The sequence below is a fragment of the Doryrhamphus excisus genome, chromosome 8, assembly GCF_030265055.1.
Source record: "Doryrhamphus excisus isolate RoL2022-K1 chromosome 8, RoL_Dexc_1.0, whole genome shotgun sequence".
NCBI lineage: Eukaryota > Metazoa > Chordata > Actinopteri > Syngnathiformes > Syngnathidae > Doryrhamphus > Doryrhamphus excisus.
In genome coordinates this window covers 14,948,957-14,967,923 of record NC_080473.1, presented here as the reverse complement: position 1 = coordinate 14,967,923, position 18,967 = coordinate 14,948,957, and the positions used below count along the sequence as shown (strand labels likewise).

Genomic DNA, 18,967 nt, shown 5'->3' with positions numbered 1-18,967 from the left:
ATGTTATTCAGTGCCCGCACAGCATGCTGGGTAGTCCCATGTTGAATGATAGAAAATAGAGGAGAGTTTGTGAACATCTCAGAGATCTATCTGGAGCTACTTTGTAAGAATTATCCATGTTATTGCATATACATTCATTCATTCATTCATTCATTTTCTACCGCTTTTTCCCCACGAGGGTCGCGGGGGTGCTGGAGCCTATCCCAGCTGTCTTCGGGCGAGAGGCGGGGTACACCCTGGACTGGTCGCCAACCAATCACAGGGCACATATAGACAAACAACCATTCACACTCACATTCATACCTATGGACAATTTTGAGTCGCCAATTAACCTAGCATGTTTTTGGAATGTGGGAGGAAACCGGAGTACCCGGAGAAAACCCACGCATGCACAGGGAGAACATGCAAACCCCACACAGAGATGGCTGAGGGTGGAATTGAACGCTGGTCTCCTAGCTGTGAGGTCTGCGCGTTAACCACTCAACCGCCGTGCCACCCATTGCATACTATACAGTATACACGGATACCCTAATTTTGAAATATTTTACTTTGAAAGTGTCATTTCCACTTCCTGTGTGTGTAATACTATTACACACACACCACATTTCCCCTCCCTAACATTAGGCAATATACTAATACAAAAGGAAATAACATTATGTTTAGTTTTGTTTTTTTAAGGCTTGTGGCAAACTAAGCTATCTAACTAAATAACTATCATGTGCGCTGCATTTACAATTTCATTAAAACAAATAAACATGTTCATATGAATATCTTAACTCTTTGACTGCTTAACCATGTTGTCTATGCTTGTATCTTATGAAAAGGTACTCTCCTACTATAAAAGTGGTGTGTAACCAACTGTCTTACAGATTTACTTTTTATGGGTATTTTTATTACGAGTGTTTAATTTTGGAGAAAAAAAGAAGTGCGGCAATGCTCTGTGACGGAGTGCCTGCCGGTGCCACGTGTTTCCCCCACAGTGATTCAGTTGCAGGACACTTTAAAATATTTGTAACTGTCAGAAATGTGACGTGAATCATTTTTTTTTACTTGACGGCCGGACTTTAACTGCTCCCTTGTGTTCAGCTGTTATTCATACTCTAATGCTTGATACGTGGAGTGAGTGGTTATAAATAGAGGCATGGAAGAAGGGTTTTTTTTTAGTTAAGACCAAGAGAATGATCTGATTCTGAACCACGTCAATATTCTAAGTGGCCATATACAGTAGTGATGGTAAAGTCAATTCCTTGAGACGTCGATTCCATAGACAGTATATACACACTAAGCAAATACCTCATTGAGATGGTTGGCCCATTGCAGCGATACATTTGGATTTGGCAATTCGGACCCTTAAACAAATGGTAATGGTAATGGTAATGGTTTTATTTCATTTGAACATGCATCAGATTACAATTGAGTGCATCACATAATCAGTTCCCAGTTCCACATGTCCAAAAGGAGTAGGAAGAAGCAAAGCTTATTAAATCCTACCCCTCCATCGGGTAATTTTACAATCATTAATTGTTACATTTGTTCACTTCCTGCTTTCCATAATACAGTTTAAGTTTTGTTTTGTTGTTTTTAATAATGCACCTCATACCGAAGTTCCATAGTTTGACTCCACATACTGAAATGCTATGGCTTTTTAACGTAGTCCTAGCATAGAAGTGTTTCAGATCATATTTCTCCTCTCTTGTAGAGAAGTATTGGATGACATTTTTAGCTAATTGGTTATTTTTAGCCTTATGTATTATTTTAACTGTTTCAAAATTAACTATATCAGTAAGAAAATTGACCAAACTTAATAAAGCACCTTTCTACAAATTTCACATATGTCACCCGAAAAACTTGCATATGTGGAACAAGTCCACATGCCCGTCTCACTAAACCCGTGAGCCCTCGTCAGGTTCACTCTTCACTTGTCGGTTCCCTTATGGTGGCCTTGGCAAGTGAGTCCGGGTTTGCCAGTTCACGGCTTCTTCGACTGCTTGGTTCGGTGTTAGTGAACAAACAGTTCAGACAGGAACAAGAAGTGGAAACGTATGTGAGAGTATGTACAGTATATGTGTAATGTAATTCATGCAGTATTATTATGAGTACACACATACATTGGGGTACAAGGATTATAACGGCAACAAACCATTTAAGATAGTAGAAGGCATTTGCATTCCCAAAAGTGACAAAAGTGAAAAATCAAAGTGTAGTGCAAACATTTTTTTTTTTGGGGGGGGGGGGGGGGGGGGGCATTATTATAATCATCATTAATATTACCATTTTCATCATTATAGTTGTAACAATTTTTGGATTTTTTTATTATTATTTAATTTTACAGACTCCATTGCTTCTTGTAGAGTGCTGTATCATTCCATCTGTTGTTTTCTGAAATCTGCAGTATTTGTGCTTTTATTGTCAATTTATTAGCCCACTTTTTCCCCCTAAGTGTAACATTTACATATCATTTTCTGGATTACATGTGTCTAATCTTGTGCATTAAAAAACAAGAATTTGAGACTGACAGATTTTGATCGTAAATACAATAAATTACTGCATCCAGTGCACTGTTGCCGAGGAGCTAACTGCACATTTCTACAGTGTTTGTTTATCCGATATACAGTATATCATCATTTGTTTTAGCAAACTGATCAACTGTGTCTGGATTATGTTTGCCCCACCCCCTGTTGATCGTGTCCAAAAGGTAATCCCCTGTAAATCAGTTTTTATATCCACGGTTTAGGGACCTCTTGTGAAAACAACATCCAGCTTGCCAGGTCTGAACACAGCACTGCTCCTAAGTAGGACCAACTGTCTTTCTTTTCACTCATCTTTCACTGTTTTTGCCCACCTGAAAACCATTCCTTAATTAAATGTAGTCTGAAAATAAATGGTTAAACATTTTATAAGCGTAGACATTGTTACGTGTGAGTAAATTATTCATTAACGTAGTTTCAAATTTGCCAAGATTATTGCAAAGCGCTTGATAACTCAGGGCAGAAAGGGCTCCAATCTCTCTGGCACACTTCATTAGCCCTGTTAATTAAAGCCTAATTTGCACATTTGCAGAAGCTCCGGGCTCTATAATTCAGTTTCTTTATTTCATTCAGACAACAGCCATAACATACATATCCATATATTAGCCCCATATACATACAGGTATATGGTACCATGCTTTTATGATAAGAAATGGCTTTTTAATGCAAAATGCTGTTGTATTCTACGCTGTGTAAGTCACAGATACTTTAAATTATTGTTATTTATTCAGAATTATTTGTACAAATTATTGTTTACACTGTACATTGTTGTTCAAAATTGATGTAATCTATTTATTCTCCACATTATTATTTATTGTTATATGGGAGCCAGGCAACGACATTTCGTTGGCAATTTCACTGCTGTGTTATTGTGCAATGACAATAAAGAAAGTCTATGTCTAGTCTATGTCTATGTTTACATCCCAGCTGGTGCAGCTGTACCAAAATATGTTCTTAAATCTTACTCCCATCAAATTTCGCTCATCATTCCCAATTCTTATGCTTAAAAATCAACAAATATTTATTTCCCTATTGGTTTTCATTCTAACAAGAGAAACCGAATTATTTGAGCTAGCTGACAATGAACTTTGTACCTATTTTGACGCTAAAGCACTAAAATAAAATTAATAAAAACTACAACAGTGAGCCATTTACATAACTGAGTTGTATATTAACCAAGATGCAGTGATATTGTTATTACAGTAAACCTCGGATATATCGGAAATCACTCGCTCACAACGGACAGATAAAAAAGAACAAATTTTTTTGTAATGCATTTCCAATAAAAATTCATTGCATATATCGGATTTTTTATAATGAATTTCGCCTATTTCGGACAAAATCTCCAGTCCCGTTCCAATGCATTTCCATTAAATTTCCTTCGCATATATCGGATGGCCGCATCGTGGCGCTCCGATTCGCCGAATCGTGACAGGCCGCTATACGACGTCATTTGCAGCGTTTGCAGCGTTGCCTGCGCGTCCAGGTACATTGGAAACATAGTCAAGGAAGTGCCTTTTTATAACGGATAAAATCCGATCTACGCATATACCGGATATAAATCCGATATATGCGTAAAACTGACATTTTCCGGTATACGTATATAACGGATTTCGCTTATATCGGACAAAACCAGTGGGAACAATTGAATCAGATATATCCGAGGTTTACTGTATAACAGAAAACACAAAAAAACAATATTTATCCGGCAGAGAAACATGACGCCTCGCTAGCCGCTCGTCTCAGCGTCACTCACAGATGGAAGAGTTGATGCCTAGCTCTCAATTTGGCAAGGAAAACTCAACAAGATGCACCTTTGCTGTCAACTGAGATTTAAGTGTTAAATGCTGCCGTTCACGGAAGTCACATAAGCACCTGGGCTAAATCAATGTGCCTAGAAAATAAGTTTTGGTCATGTTTTAAATCAAAATACAGCAAGGTACTGCAAATTATCTACAGTAGTAACGAGAATGTGAAAACGATGAAAAAAACCTTCCAGGTAGTAAAGATAGCCACATTTAATTGTACAAACAATTTCTTTCAGCGTAGGTATATATTGTGGCCTATAGAGAACCATTGGTTTAATTATCATTGGGAAGACTGTGCAGAGAGTCATCAAGTGCAACTTGAGAATTATTGATTACTTATTATTTTCTCTAAGTTTAGGTTGAACACATTTTTCTTCACTGCAGGCATGTGAACCACTCTTGGAGTAGAAGCGCTTCAGGGAAGGGTGATTGCAGATTCCTTCATAGATATCCAGACGGATAAACGCTCCTAAAGTTCCTTTCCCACCTGGGTTTCTCACCTTTGTGTCAGTGTCTGGATTTTGAATTGCAGTAAACCTGAAATAAAATCCACATCTGCTATAGATAATGGACTTTAAGAGAAGGGAGTGTCCGATTACCAGTAGCGACATATAAAGTGATGCAATGAAGAACAATTAAAAAACACTAATATTTGTTAAAAAGCTGTAGGAACCTGCAGCAGTAGAACTCATTTTATCCAAATGAATCAAAAATCATTTTAACCCTCTTCTTGTATTTTACATTTTAATGCATAAAAAGAATCACATAACATTTGTTTATTGCATCAGGGCTTTTTGACTTTGTCAGGAAACTCTATTTCAACCAAATAAAACCAAAAAAATAATTTTTACTACATTTTAAAATGATCTGGTTGAAATTATGACCACTGTATTGTTATGGTCGGATTCGACCGGGTTATAATAATATGACTATAAAGCAATATTTTGAGCCAAAACTGAAATCATAAGTGTACAATTAGCCAACACAATGACAACCAGCTCCTCTTCTCATCATGTAAGCTTCAGGGGATTCTCATTTTGACCGCTTTTCCAGTATACATGTGAGGTGAATTCACTCATTTGATTGGCTGATTTCACATTTACAATTTGGATCATGGAAAAAATGTGAACCAAGATCTGGACCTGTTCTGCTTTTTGATTTCAGTTTATACTAAAGTTTTGTTGCTGAAAACAATCACTTTTTCTACCTTTTCTTGACATGAATATATATGGGTCAAAATTCACCCGAACACTATAGATGTTTCTTTAGTGATTAATACTAAAATGAGAAAATAAATAAAACTAATTAATTAACTAATTAATAATTACATTTATTAATATGATTCTTTTGAGGTTCATTTTACCATTTTTGGAAATTGAAATCGAGGGGTATAGTGACAAAAAAAGCCTACATGCCCACACCAAAAGTATTAATGAAGCCTAAGAAGGTAACCAAGACACGAGAAGCTAATTTGATGGTAACTTAGTGTTTTTAGTGTATTTTATAGCTGATTTAATACATAAGAGATGATACCAGAAAGCTAACATAAAAGGAAGGTTAATTTTAGCCAAGTCTTTACTACCCAGTTCACAGAGAAATGTGGACCCAATACACTATATTAAACAATAAGCAGGTTTAAAAATGTTTTTAAAAATGTTCTGATATGTAGTACCTCAGCAGTGTACTCACGTATGATGGAAAAAGGTTAATGTCTGAAGTGTTGAGTGTGAAGTCAAAAAGTAAGTGGCAAGCATGTGGTAGATTGACAGCTATTATTACAGTATATTTCCAAACTGTCACCCTTTTAGTATGACAGCTGAATCCCCTCATGTAAGGTAGGAATGTGTGTGTGTGTGTGTGTGAGAGACCGGATTGACAAAAAAGAAGCAGGAGAAATTGACAGATGAAAGTAAGCTTGTACAGGTAGACTGACAGGTCATATGAAAACTTGTCAAAAAGAGGCTCTCGGTCCACTGACCTCTCCGGTAACAACTCATGAACTAAGCAAACTAATTACCCGCAGCTTCTGTTCACAACATAGCTGCCATGTTTGTTCTTGTGAAGTGTAAGAAAAAAGTAAGTCACAATTCATAGTCAAGTATTTTGTTATTCATAATGAACTTTCCAAGTCGCGTCAAACAATGTTAGTAAAATATTTAATGTAATTTAAATTTAAATTCAAATCAATTGTCAGTGGGATATTCAGGTATGAGGAATAACATGTATGCAGGTATGACGGGTTCTTGTTTTTTAATGCACAAGACTAGACACACACAAACTAAAAGCACGTCTAAAAACCTCAAGGTAGGGCTTAACAAGAAGAAACTGATGTTTGAGTTGGTCACCTGTTCAGACACAGTCTCAAGTTCTTGTTTTTTTTTTTCACATGCAATCCAGAAAACGATATGTAAATGTTACACTTATGGGGTAAAAGTGGGCTAATAAATTGACAATAAAAGCATAAATACTGCGGATTTCAGAAAACAACAGATGGAACGATACAGCACTCTACAATAAGCAATGAAGTCTGTAAAATTAAATCATTTTTAAAAAATCCAAAACTTGTTACAACTATAATGATGAAAATGGTAATTTTAATGATGATTATAATAATGGTGATAATAATAACAATAGTAATGGTAATAATGATAAAGATTATAACAATAATGATAATAATGATAATAACAATAATAATAATAACAGGGGAAAACAAGACTGTGGCATGAACATGATTATATGTTGCAAAAAGGGGTAGGTATTTAGAAGCTTTTGCTTCAGCCTACTCCTTTTTGGGCTTGTGATCAGATAGTTGAATACAAATGTAAATAATGGAAAGTTATATTTTGATTGATGTAAGAAATGCACTGTAATGTTTCATATATTTGCCCAAATAAAATAAAAACATATTAAAAAGGGTTTATAAAACCTCCACACTGCAACCCGGTCAGGGGCTTGGAGACACTCCCCAGAAATAGAATAACACAAAACCAAGCAAAAGTAGAAAAATTATCAAAAAGGCATAATGTAACTTAAAAATAACAAAAATGTTGATTTTAATAACTAATAAAAACACAAAAATTCTTTACATATATGTATAAAGTTTTTATTGGATGCAAGTATTGTTCAACTACCAGCTGGAACAACCAGGCATCAGGTACAATGTAAGAGTTGTACGCCTCCAGGTTTGGGAAGAGTATCCCTGCTGAACCAGTGTGGTGTGATGTTATTGGACTTCTGTGCTAACCACAGCTTGTTCATTCACAACAAACACCATATTCAAACATATGGATGTCCATAAGCGCACCCGGCACCAGGACACCCTTGACTTTGTAGTCCTATCGTCAGCATGTTTTGAACACACGGGTGATGAGAGTGGCTGAGCTGTCAAGTGATCGCCGCCTGGTGATGAGTTGGATTAGATGGCAGGGGAGGATGGCTGGACTGACATGTAGTGAAGGTGTGCTGGGAATGTCTCCCGTCTACTGTTTGTCAAGCCTTCAAATCTCAGCGAAGGCAGAGCTTCGCCTGCATCCGGTGCGAGGACGAGGATATTAAGTCAGAACGGGCTGTATTCTGTGCCTCCATTGCTCAGGCTGCCAATCGGAACTGTGGCCGCAAGATGGCTAGTGCCAGTCGTGGCGACGTCAAGCTGAAGAAGTCTTATGGAGCATGAATGGCTTGTCGGACTCCAGAAGCAGTCGACGGGTACCGGTAGACCAATGTGAGGACGAGTTTGGTGTGGCCATAGAGCGTGGTTTTTGGTCTGCCTAAACTTTATCATTTAAAGAAAACAATATTCCAGAGTGCTGGAGAGACAGGTCGGACTGCACCTACAGGGAGTCCAATGTGGTTTTTGTCCTGGTCGTGGAACACTGGACCAGCTCTACAGCTTTGCATGGGTATTGGAGGGTGCATGGGAGTTTGCCCAACCGGTATTTGTGGACTTGGAAAGGCACATTGCTACGAACCATTCAGTCCTTGGACAACTGGAGTTAAGTCAAGCCTATTCACTTGGTGTCCTCCAGACCGGTGACCAAACAGTCTGGACTTTCCTACTGAGACTGCTGGCCCCTCGACACAGAAGAATGGAAAATTTACAATTCGTTATGATGTTTTGCACTTCCTGGCCGCTGTACAACCAGTTTAACCAGGCAAAATTCATAAAAGCAAAGGAAATATGCACACAGAAAAGTCAAAAATTCAAACCAAAACCTCTTGGTTTTAACCACCTTTGCACTGTGTTGCCACAAATGACACCGGTCCAACCTGATAGCAAGTGACAAAGAGGAAGAAACAATACACCATCCTGCTTTCTTACCAGACTACAGCTGAGGTTATACACACAAGGCACGTAGAATATTCTATGATGTTCAAAATAACTCCAGATGTTGCTTCCATTCAGCTATTCAGTAGATGCTGCACATACGCGCACGCACACACACGCACACAAATAAATCTGAAAGGTTCCTGAATGATGCTAGTTAATATTTAACTCAGTATGTGTCCATATTGTTTTCATACAAAATACTGAGTAGGTTTATTTTTTTTCATTCTCAGTGGGTTCATCGAATGTATCAAATGATACACTATAGTCCTATTCAAGGGCATTATCCTGGTTGTGAACAAGGACCAATCATCTTTTCTTCCTGAGAAATGCCTACAGTAGCAATACCTTGTACTCATTAACTACAACAATGGCGAAGTCAGTAAACATGACATATTCCAGCAGGGTATCACTGAATACAATATGAGACCAGGAATAATGGTCATGATTATCGAATGTAATGTGACATACATAAAAGTCGACACACGAACCTTGTTTTTGTGATATGAACATGCATGGATATCTTATGATATTTTAAGGCAGCATGGCTAAGACTAGACCAAAATGTGTATTTGGCAAACGGTACACTATTTGCACCATGACTCAGGCTATGGAGCTATAACTGAAGTGACGGGATGAAGGTAGGGTGGCGCAAATTGGGGAGGCACATCCTCACTTGTCATGATAAAAAACATGAAATATATTGATCAATATAAATTTATTTTCATGTCATGTTTTGTGAAATGTATCCAGTAGCTTCACAGTAAAATAAGCACAATATACAGTATGTACATTCATTACACAATCTGACCTGATATTAGCTTGTGGGAAGATCTTAGTGAACTGCACAAAATAGTAAAGAGCTAGTGATTCAGAAGACTGTAAAGCCAAGTTACAAATGCATTATTTTTCCTGCATGCTCAAAAATTCTCAGTAAAACTATATCACCATGTGGCTCTTAACACATGACTTCAACTCAGACTTTGCTTTGCAGGCCCTGACGGCACACCAAAGTGTATTTGTCAGAGAAATAAGAGCACCGGTAACGTAGCAGTGGTGCATGTTTTGACATATTTTCACGCTTGCGTATGCAGCGGTTCAGAAGAGGTACGGCATTAAGTGTTCTAATTTCTTCACATGACTGCACACTGCAACGATTATTCAAATACCTTGATTACAAAAAATTTGATATTTTTTTTTTTCCCTGTTTTGAGGAATCGCTTGTACCTCACCCACGTAAAGGATGAAGAAGGAAGCGGGTGTTTGAAGACTCTGGAAGAGTGACTTCGAGAGGAAGCGACAAGGCAATGAAAGAGAAGGAAAACAAAATGTAAAAAAAGCATTTAACAGAAAATGTTAAATGCTAAAGTTGTTACACCGTCACATGTATTCGTTGTGTCGCGACGCTTATGTACCACAATAGCAGTAACGCAACTACTGATCACACCTTTCACAATTGTATTTTAAGCTGCTAAATTGTGTGGAAACGTTACTTGTTGGATTTAATGAATTGGATGAATTCCATGAAATTGCATATAGTGTATACAGTATCTAGCTGTAAATATAACCACCAGTGAAATCTAAAGATTTCAAAGAAGCAGGTAATTTTAAGCAATAATGTTTGTCTCCGCTTGAGCATCTCTGTGTGGAGTTTGCATGTTCTCCCCGTGCATGCGTGGGTTTTCTCCGGTTACTCCGGTTTCCTCCCACATTCCAAAAACATGCTAGGTTAATTTGCGACTCCAAATTGTCCATAGGTATGAATGTGAGTGTGAATGGTTGTTTGTCTATATGTGCCCTGTGATTGGCTGGCGACCAGTCCATAGGCTCCAGCATACCCCCTGGGATCCTAATAAGGATAAGCGGTATAGGAAATGGATGGATGCATAAAGGCCTACTATTAACATATGCAATTATTTAACACCCACAATTTTAAAAGTCCACCAAGAATAATTTACCTTATTTTTGCTGTAAAAGTGTGGTACAGTCGGGCTAAATGTGCTTGGTTCCTCATTTCCAGGAGTTCGTTAAACATCTGACATTGTTGTACCAGGGTGTGTTGACAGACAAACTCAATAAATCCTGTTGAATTTTACATGTTTTTTTACAGAATAAGACACCCAGAATGTATATGACTAAATGGTTCGGGATTTACAATGCAGTCATCCATCATGCTGTTTTGTGGTTGGACAAATTTGGACTAGGACACATTTTTCAGAGCTCAGACTTAAAACTCCACAACATACTGTATAATAAAAGATCTCTAATTGGTCTTCTGAAGTTAATTGGAGTTACATTTTATCGTAAATCAAAATTCAATATAGTAATATCAGACATTTACCAAGCATCGGTAAAAGTGCTCTTAATAAATATTATGTGCCCGAAATGTTCTCCACATAGACCGGTCTAATACATGTATGTCTCTGCCTCTGATCTTGGAAAACTATGCTGATTTGTATTAAAATCTCCATATGGCCCATATGTCCAGGAGTACAGTCCAAATTAGATTAAATTTGAAACGTTTCCAGTTGCAAATAAAAAAAGAAAGACTGACTGTGTGACTGAATCTCATCACTGCATTTGGCTCTGATCATTGCATTGAGTGCCGCCTGCCCAGCTGTCCAGCAATTTGCACACAGGATTTGTTCACCATCACTTGACTCATTTAAATCCAGCTATCCTGAAAGACTTAATGAGGTAGAACCTAAAGCGCACAAAAACAAATAATTTTCTCAGAAATTCACTTCAATGAGAATGAAGCCTACAGTAACCCTACAGTTCTGGGTGGTGCTGTTAGAATGACAGATTTGTATAAGAGTATCTTTAATTAATGCATGGTTGAAAACTTAACCTATTAAAAGTTTCAATCTCATAATTCGTTAAAACATCCTCACAAGTAATTTTTGTTTGAAGCAATGCTGACTAATTGTTACAGTTCACATACATCGTCATAATGGAAAACAACAGAGAGACTCCCTCTCTGGCTGGAGATGAGGGGCAGCTAATGATGATCGAAGCTGAGGTTGTGTCTGTTTGGAACTCACCCTGACAACTCATCGTATAACATCTGAGGTGCTGCCACGGAGGGCCCCCGCTTTGGCTGCGGATCATCCCAAGACCCGCGGCTGACTAACTCTACTGATGTCGCTACATCTATGAACTAGAGTATTATGTTATTTGAATTAACTTTGTAAATATTCATTATGTGTCATACGTTGCCCACTTAACATACATTGCAGCCTGGTCATCCTGGAGGGGGGATTCTCCCTGTCTGTGGTCCCTATAAAGCTAATCCAACTTTCAACTTTTCGAATAATCAACACGACGTTATCACAAAAATTGTCCGTTGTGACAATACACTAGGCACTAGCAATTATTTTCTTAGTTTATGAATCTGAAGCTTGTTGCTTCATTTAACTGAGTCATCGGTTCCCCTTTGACCAGCTGAAAACAGAGGAAATTTACATTTTAAAATCACAAAACAATTAATCCAATACCAAAATAGATGTTAATTAATTGGATAATCAATTAATAATTAATAATGAATATAATAATATAATATTTTAATAATGAAATAGTTAATAATAATGAAATGATGTGCAAAACACTTTATAAGAATCTTCAGTTTGTGACAAAAATTGTCCATTAAGACTAATTGGAAAATCAATTAATAATTAATCATGAATATAATAATATAATATTTTAATAATAAAATCATTAATAATAATGAAATGATGTGCAAAACACTTTATAAGAATCTTCAGTTTGTGACAAAAATTGTCCATTAAGACTAATTGGAAAATCAATTAATAGTCAATAATGAATATAATAATATAATATTTTAATAATAAAATAATTAATAATAATGAAATTCTGTGCAAAACACTTTATAAGAATCTTCAGTTTGTGACAAAAATTGTCCATTAAGACTAATTGGAAAATCAATTAATAGTCAATAATGAATATAATATTTTAATAATAAAATAATTAATAATAATGAAATGATGTGCAAAACACTTTATAAGAATCTACAGTTTGTGACAAAAATTGTCCATTAAGATAAGTCACTAATAAGAAGGGAAAGAGGGAACAGCTATGGCTGACAAAAGGAAAAAAATACATTAAAAAAATACAAAATACACAACACAAACAATTTATAAAACTAAATATATGATAGACGAACAAAAATAACATCGCCTATTCCAACTCCTTTTGGAAATGTTGACCTATTCGCAATGCAAGCTGCAACATGCTAAGTGATTTAAGATATTATAGTGCAGTGCGCATATGACTTAAATAGGTCGCAATTTGCGAAGGTGGGCCAACATACATCATCATGAGTCAGACACCAAGAGTCAATACGGGGTATCATCTGCTTCTTGAGATGTGGGTTTAAATCTGTTGGATGGTATTGCTGCAGAGTTTGCATGTTCTCCCCTGAATGCTTGTCTATACGTATGTGCCCTGTGATTGACTGGTGACCACTCTGAGATTTACGCCACCTCTCACCCAGGATAAGCTGAAATAGGCTCACCGGTGACCCTGATGAGGTCAAGTGGTATTTAAAAATGGATTTGCATAATTGGTCATGACACAGGCGCATTAAATTTTTATGGATTTATGGATTTTTTTTTTTTTAATCTGAGTTAAAATATACTGAAAGCCCTTTGAATGATGTTTTCCAAAAGCTACCAATCACAGCTTTTACGGTTCATGTCGCCAGGATGCAAGGCTAGATGTTTATGGCATGTCACACCGAGGGTTTGTAGAGGAAGGAGCAATCCTCGACACAGAAACATAAAACAAGCTTAAGTCCCAAGCTTTCCCAGCACTGGATTTGTGATAAAGAGAATGCATGAATGAATAGCTAAAGATATGAACACCGATAGCTGTGTTAGCTGTGTAAATCGTGTGACACAATAGCAGCAAGACAGTGTAGATAATTACAAATGGAGTGGGGCTGAGTGTCGGCGTTATCAGTAAACACGCAACACAATGTCATGAAATGATTTCCTTAATCAAAAGTATTTCTTTAATTGCACTTTTTGTTTTCATCCCTCACCATTCCACCCATGTAATTGTTACACAGAGGTAACAATTCTCTGTTGTCCAATCAACAAACAGCAGAGTGTAATACTTGCCTGGTTGGTTGGATATTGGAATATTTAAAATGCTCAGCGCGGCACAGGCAGGAAGCTAGTAATTTCCTCGCATCACAAACATGCCTTTCACTACTATATATATATATTACTATAAAGATAGACATAAAGACAGCCATGCACCTCAATGAAAATCTAATATGACATTTGATAGTATTACAGAAATGTATTAAATGCCACCAACCGTGAAAGCATTTAAGTGGAGGTGCAAGGGAAAGAATGTGTACGTTTTCTCTGCCTCATAAGGACTATGCCATCCCTTTATAAATAGGAGCAGCAGATACAAACCACTGAAAGTGATACATGCTCCGCAACAGCCACATGCAAAGCTGTTGAGACAAGATCGATTGAGAAAACGATTGTAAAATGTGACAGTTTTATTGGAGTAGTCAATAATAATCTCCAAACTGGGGAAATGGAATAAAAGGCATATACGATGAGTCCAGACGCTCGTGTACTACTGTATTCTAATTGATGTACTCACTGAGTGATCTTGAATGTTTGATAAAAGCCTTCAATCTGCTTGATATTCATTTTCCTGATAACTTTGATGTTGAGTGTTTCCGCTGATTGCATGGATTTTACAGTCTATGTTATGTTTTGGGCCTTCTGACAAATTGTACTTGTCAGATTTGCTGCTGTGTTTTGGATATACGACTTTATTACGAATCGGTGAAGTGCATGAAGAAGATCTTCTAGATTAACTTCCAGGTTATCCCATGAAAGGTGGCCACATCAGATGACATGCCCTTTGCATCTTCCTCTGTCAATTCTATTCTATCACCTCAATGTTCTCTCAACATCTAGAAACTTCTTCTTTGGGCGTGCTCTTCGTCTCCTCCTCGACAGCCCCATCTCCAGCATCCTTCTACCAATATAATCGCACTCCCTCATTTCCACAGGGCCAAACCATTTCAGTCTGTCCTCTCTAACCTTGTGTCTCAGGCATTTAACTTGGCCTGTTCCTCTGATCTGCTCATTTCTAATTCTGCCCATTCTCGTCCCTCCCAACGAAGATCTAAGCATCTTCAGCTCTTTTGTCACCAAGGACTCCTGACACTCTTCTCCGCCCACTCCACCCTGCCTTCGCTCGAGTCTTCACCTCTTTTCCACACTATTCGTTTCTCTGAACAGTTGATTCAAAGTACTTAAACTCTTCCATCTTCCTCACAACTATTCCTTGCATCCTCACAGTTCCCACCTGATACCCTTTCATGAACGCACATCTGTTCTGTTGATCTTCATCACTGATCGTCATTCCCCTCCTTTCCAGCTCATTCCTCTAAATATATACAGGTTTTCTTCCATACGTTTGGTCATTTGCCGATATGGCTTTGACTGAGAATGATACCAGAACACAAAAACAACTTTCTCAGAACACAGAGAAACCGAAGCCAACCAATTAACACCTCTTGCTCGAACTGAGAAATAACGTCTGAAGTTTATTTTTTTAAGTTCTGTATAGGTTAAAAAGGAACATGTTTCTAATAAACTGACATTTATCTTTAGCCAACATGGAAAACTCAATACATATGGCCGAAAAATGTGCAATTAGTCTCCTTTAAAAACTACATTCAGAAGGTCATCAACAGGTTTTCTACACTTTTAATGCAAAAATATTGCATTTATAATTAAGGAATCATACTTTTCGGAAAGTCATTTATCACGGTCAGGTCTTAACTACAATGAACAAGGGATTATTGTGCACTCGGCGCACCCTGATCTCAGATTTGATCAGGAAATTTTTGTGAATTTTACTTAAGAACATTTTTAAAAACAGTTACAAAACATTACAACTACATTTATAACAATTCAATGGACAATTGTTATGCTTTGTTTCTTTTTTTTACATTTTCATCACGACAGAAGAGGCAGAGCCTCACTGCCTCGCCTGGCAGCACATCTCGTGTATCACCGCATTTGTGCTGTTACGAGGTAATCCAAGGAAAGTACTTCTATGTGTTTCGATCACATTGACACTCCCGTTTTAGACACCATTTGCTTTCTAACACAGGCCGCAATCCATCATTGTGCATTGCCTGTGCCCATGCAAGCTCCTAGTTGAGGACTGATTTATTGCTGCCATTTAATTATAAAAGTAGACAAAACATAAAGGCATTTAAAACAATCCTGCTCTAAGCTCATTGCTCCTCTTGCAGTATTTTTGTTGTTTTTGTGTATTTGTCAGCAGTATTACACAAAATCCCCTCTAATAATTTGGGGCTGGAGTGGACTCTTGGCCAAGCAAAAAAAAATATTTTGTCATAGGTGACCTAGAGGGTTTGGGTCTAAGGAGAGAAAACACATTTTTTATTTGGGTCGTATACTACAAAATGTAAAAGCCGATTGTAAAAAAATACAATCCAAGATTGCTTTAGCACAGTCTTCAATCAATACTGCTTCTATTTAATCATCCACGTCGCTACCGACAGTTATCGACTAGCTCAGTGCCATATTATCTCCTGCTGGCATGGCACTGAAATACTTGGTAATGTTAGATACATCCAACAGTGTACTGCATATTTTTTTTCTTCTCTGAAAGACACATGTTGAGGTTAGTCCTTCTAAAATTCATGACAAAAAGACAAAGAAAAGTACAATAGAGTAAATAATTTGATGCTGAATAAAGAGTTCTCGTTTTCTCCCTGCACCCAGTCACTATCATCCACCTTGCCACTGTGCTGCCCACATCGGTGTATCAGTGCGAATGAATGTGTGGTTTCCATCAGAGTACCCCAGGGTATCTGTGACTACAGATATAGATTAGCACTAGTGTGTGACTGAGGAGTGAATGAATAATGGGTTCACTTCATTGTGGAGCGCTTTGGTAATGGTAATGGTTTTATTTCATTTGAACATGCATCAGATTACAATTGAGTGCAAAAGGAGTAGGAAGAAGCAAAGCTTATTAAATCCTACCCCTCCATCTGGTACTTTTACAATCAGTAACTGTTACATTTGTTCACTTCCTGCTTTCCGCTGGGTGGTGGGACACTGGATGGGAAGTCACAGTGGCCGTCACCAAAATCTTGATTTTTTTTTTTTTATCCTGAAGTACAGTTGACAATGTTCTAGGTTCAGCTGTCATTACAATAATGTTTAGCACTTTTCAAGGTAAACAAAGAAATATGTGTGGCAATATGGGCTAATACCTATAAAAGCAATCTTCACTCGCTAAATGTACTGCAAAAAAGGTCAGTAAGGATAATTCATAATGCCGCCTACAAAGAACATACTAACTCCTTATTTCTAAAATCACAAATACTTCAACTTGCTGATATAATTCATCTTCAAACAGCTAAAATAATGCACAAGGCTAAAAACAACCAATTAGCTAAAAATTTCATCCAATACTTCTCTACAAGAGAGGAGAAATATGATCTCAGGGAAGAAGTACATTTGAAACACTTATATGCTAGGACTACGTTATGCTAGCCATAGCATTTCAGTATGTGGAATCAAACTATGGAATGGATTGAGTAAGGAAATCAAACAGTGCACAACGATGAGCCAATTCAAGAAACAATACAAGCAGTTGATGTTTGCTAAATACAAGGATGAAGAGTCTTGAACCAGTCATGATGTGCTATATATATCACTATATTGACACTTACTATGGTACCCATTATGGCATTGGATGCTCATATCACCATGTACTTCGGTATGAGGTACATTATTTAAAAAAAAAAAACTTAAACTGTATTATGGAAAGCAGGGAGTGAACAAATGTAACAGTTACTGATTGTAAAAGTACCAGATGGAGGGGTAGGATTTAATAAGCTTTGCTTCTTCCTACTCCTTTTGGACATGTGGAACTGGGAACTGATTATGGGATGCACTCAATTGTAATCTGATGCATGTTCAAATGAAATAAAACCATTACCATTACCAAAAACATGTGAAATGCAGGTATGTATTAAATGTACATATTGGGGTGATAATCCAAATTTGGATTGTGTGGCCAGGAGGAGGTTCAGCTTTCACTTAAGTTATTCATTGTAGTCCTTGCACAGTATGCATCATGCAGCACACACACACACACACAAGAGCGACAAAAACAGAATCACGACAGCATAAAAGCAAGTCCACGGATATGATAAGAGGTCACGAATGACATGTGTTGCAGACGTCAGAAGTGAAAGTGAGAGTCTGATTTTCTCAGAAAATCCTATTTCGCAAAGCGAAATGGCATTGGTCCTGTAAGAAAAAAAATCGGACATACTGCAGGACAACCCTTTTGCTTTGGAGAGGAAATGACAAAAGTGGTGTGATATGCATAGTCACACAAACAAACACACACAAACACACACACACACACACACTACTGTACGTGTCAACCCAGCAACTTTGTTTGCATCACACTAGCTCATACGCTAAATAGCTGACAGGTGTGTTTGCATGAACTCAAACCACTTCTCAACTCGCATCACAAGCAGGCGCACAACCAACCAACCATCGTACTAATGACTTTCCTCCACGAATAAATTAAAATGCAGCTACGTATATCATAACAGGTTCCCTTGCCTTGAAATCCAAAGAGGAAAGCGACCCCGGGAATCCACACGGTGTGTATCCACAAGTAAGCCATGACGTCCTCTGGTCCGGTCCAAAAGCTCAGTGCTCAAACAGTAGACGCTTCGAGGTTAATTTCCACAAAAGGGAAAAAGCGTTGCAGCCGAAGCCGTGAGGAGAGACGGAAAGACCAACTGTGGACGGAGACTGTCACTCCTTCCTGCGATGCTGCCACACACACACACGCACACACACACACACATATACTGAGATATTAGCGACCTCTACCGGAACCCGGCTCTCCCGGGGCGTGCGCGTGCGCGTGAGCGGTCACCATAGACTTCATTCATTCATTCATTTTCTTCCGCTTTTTCCTCACGAGGGTCGCGGGGGTTGTGCTGGAGCCTATCCCAGCTGTCTTTGGGCGAGAGGCGGGGTGGCCAGCCAATCACAAGGCACATATAGACAAACAACCATTCACACTCACATTCATACCTATGGACAATTTGGAGTACCCGGAGAAAACCCACACATGCACGGGGAGAACATGCAAACTCCACACAGAGATGGCCGAGCATGGAATTGAACCCTGGTCTCCTAGCTGTGAGGTCTGCGCGCTAACCACTAGACCGCCGT

The 18,967-nt window shown here is 38.0% G+C and overlaps 1 protein-coding gene across 1 annotated transcript in view; it reads right to left on the bottom strand.

Annotated features, from left to right (window-relative positions):
• Positions 1-18,554, bottom strand: part of lsamp (limbic system associated membrane protein) — a 282,520-nt gene extending 263,966 nt beyond the window's left edge. The window contains exon 1 of the mRNA XM_058080762.1: positions 18,344-18,554. Coding sequence (XP_057936745.1) covers positions 18,344-18,407 — 64 coding nt within the window. The 5' untranslated portion in view covers positions 18,408-18,554. The remainder of the gene's footprint in view (positions 1-18,343) is intronic.
• Positions 18,555-18,967: the final 413 nt, after the last annotated feature.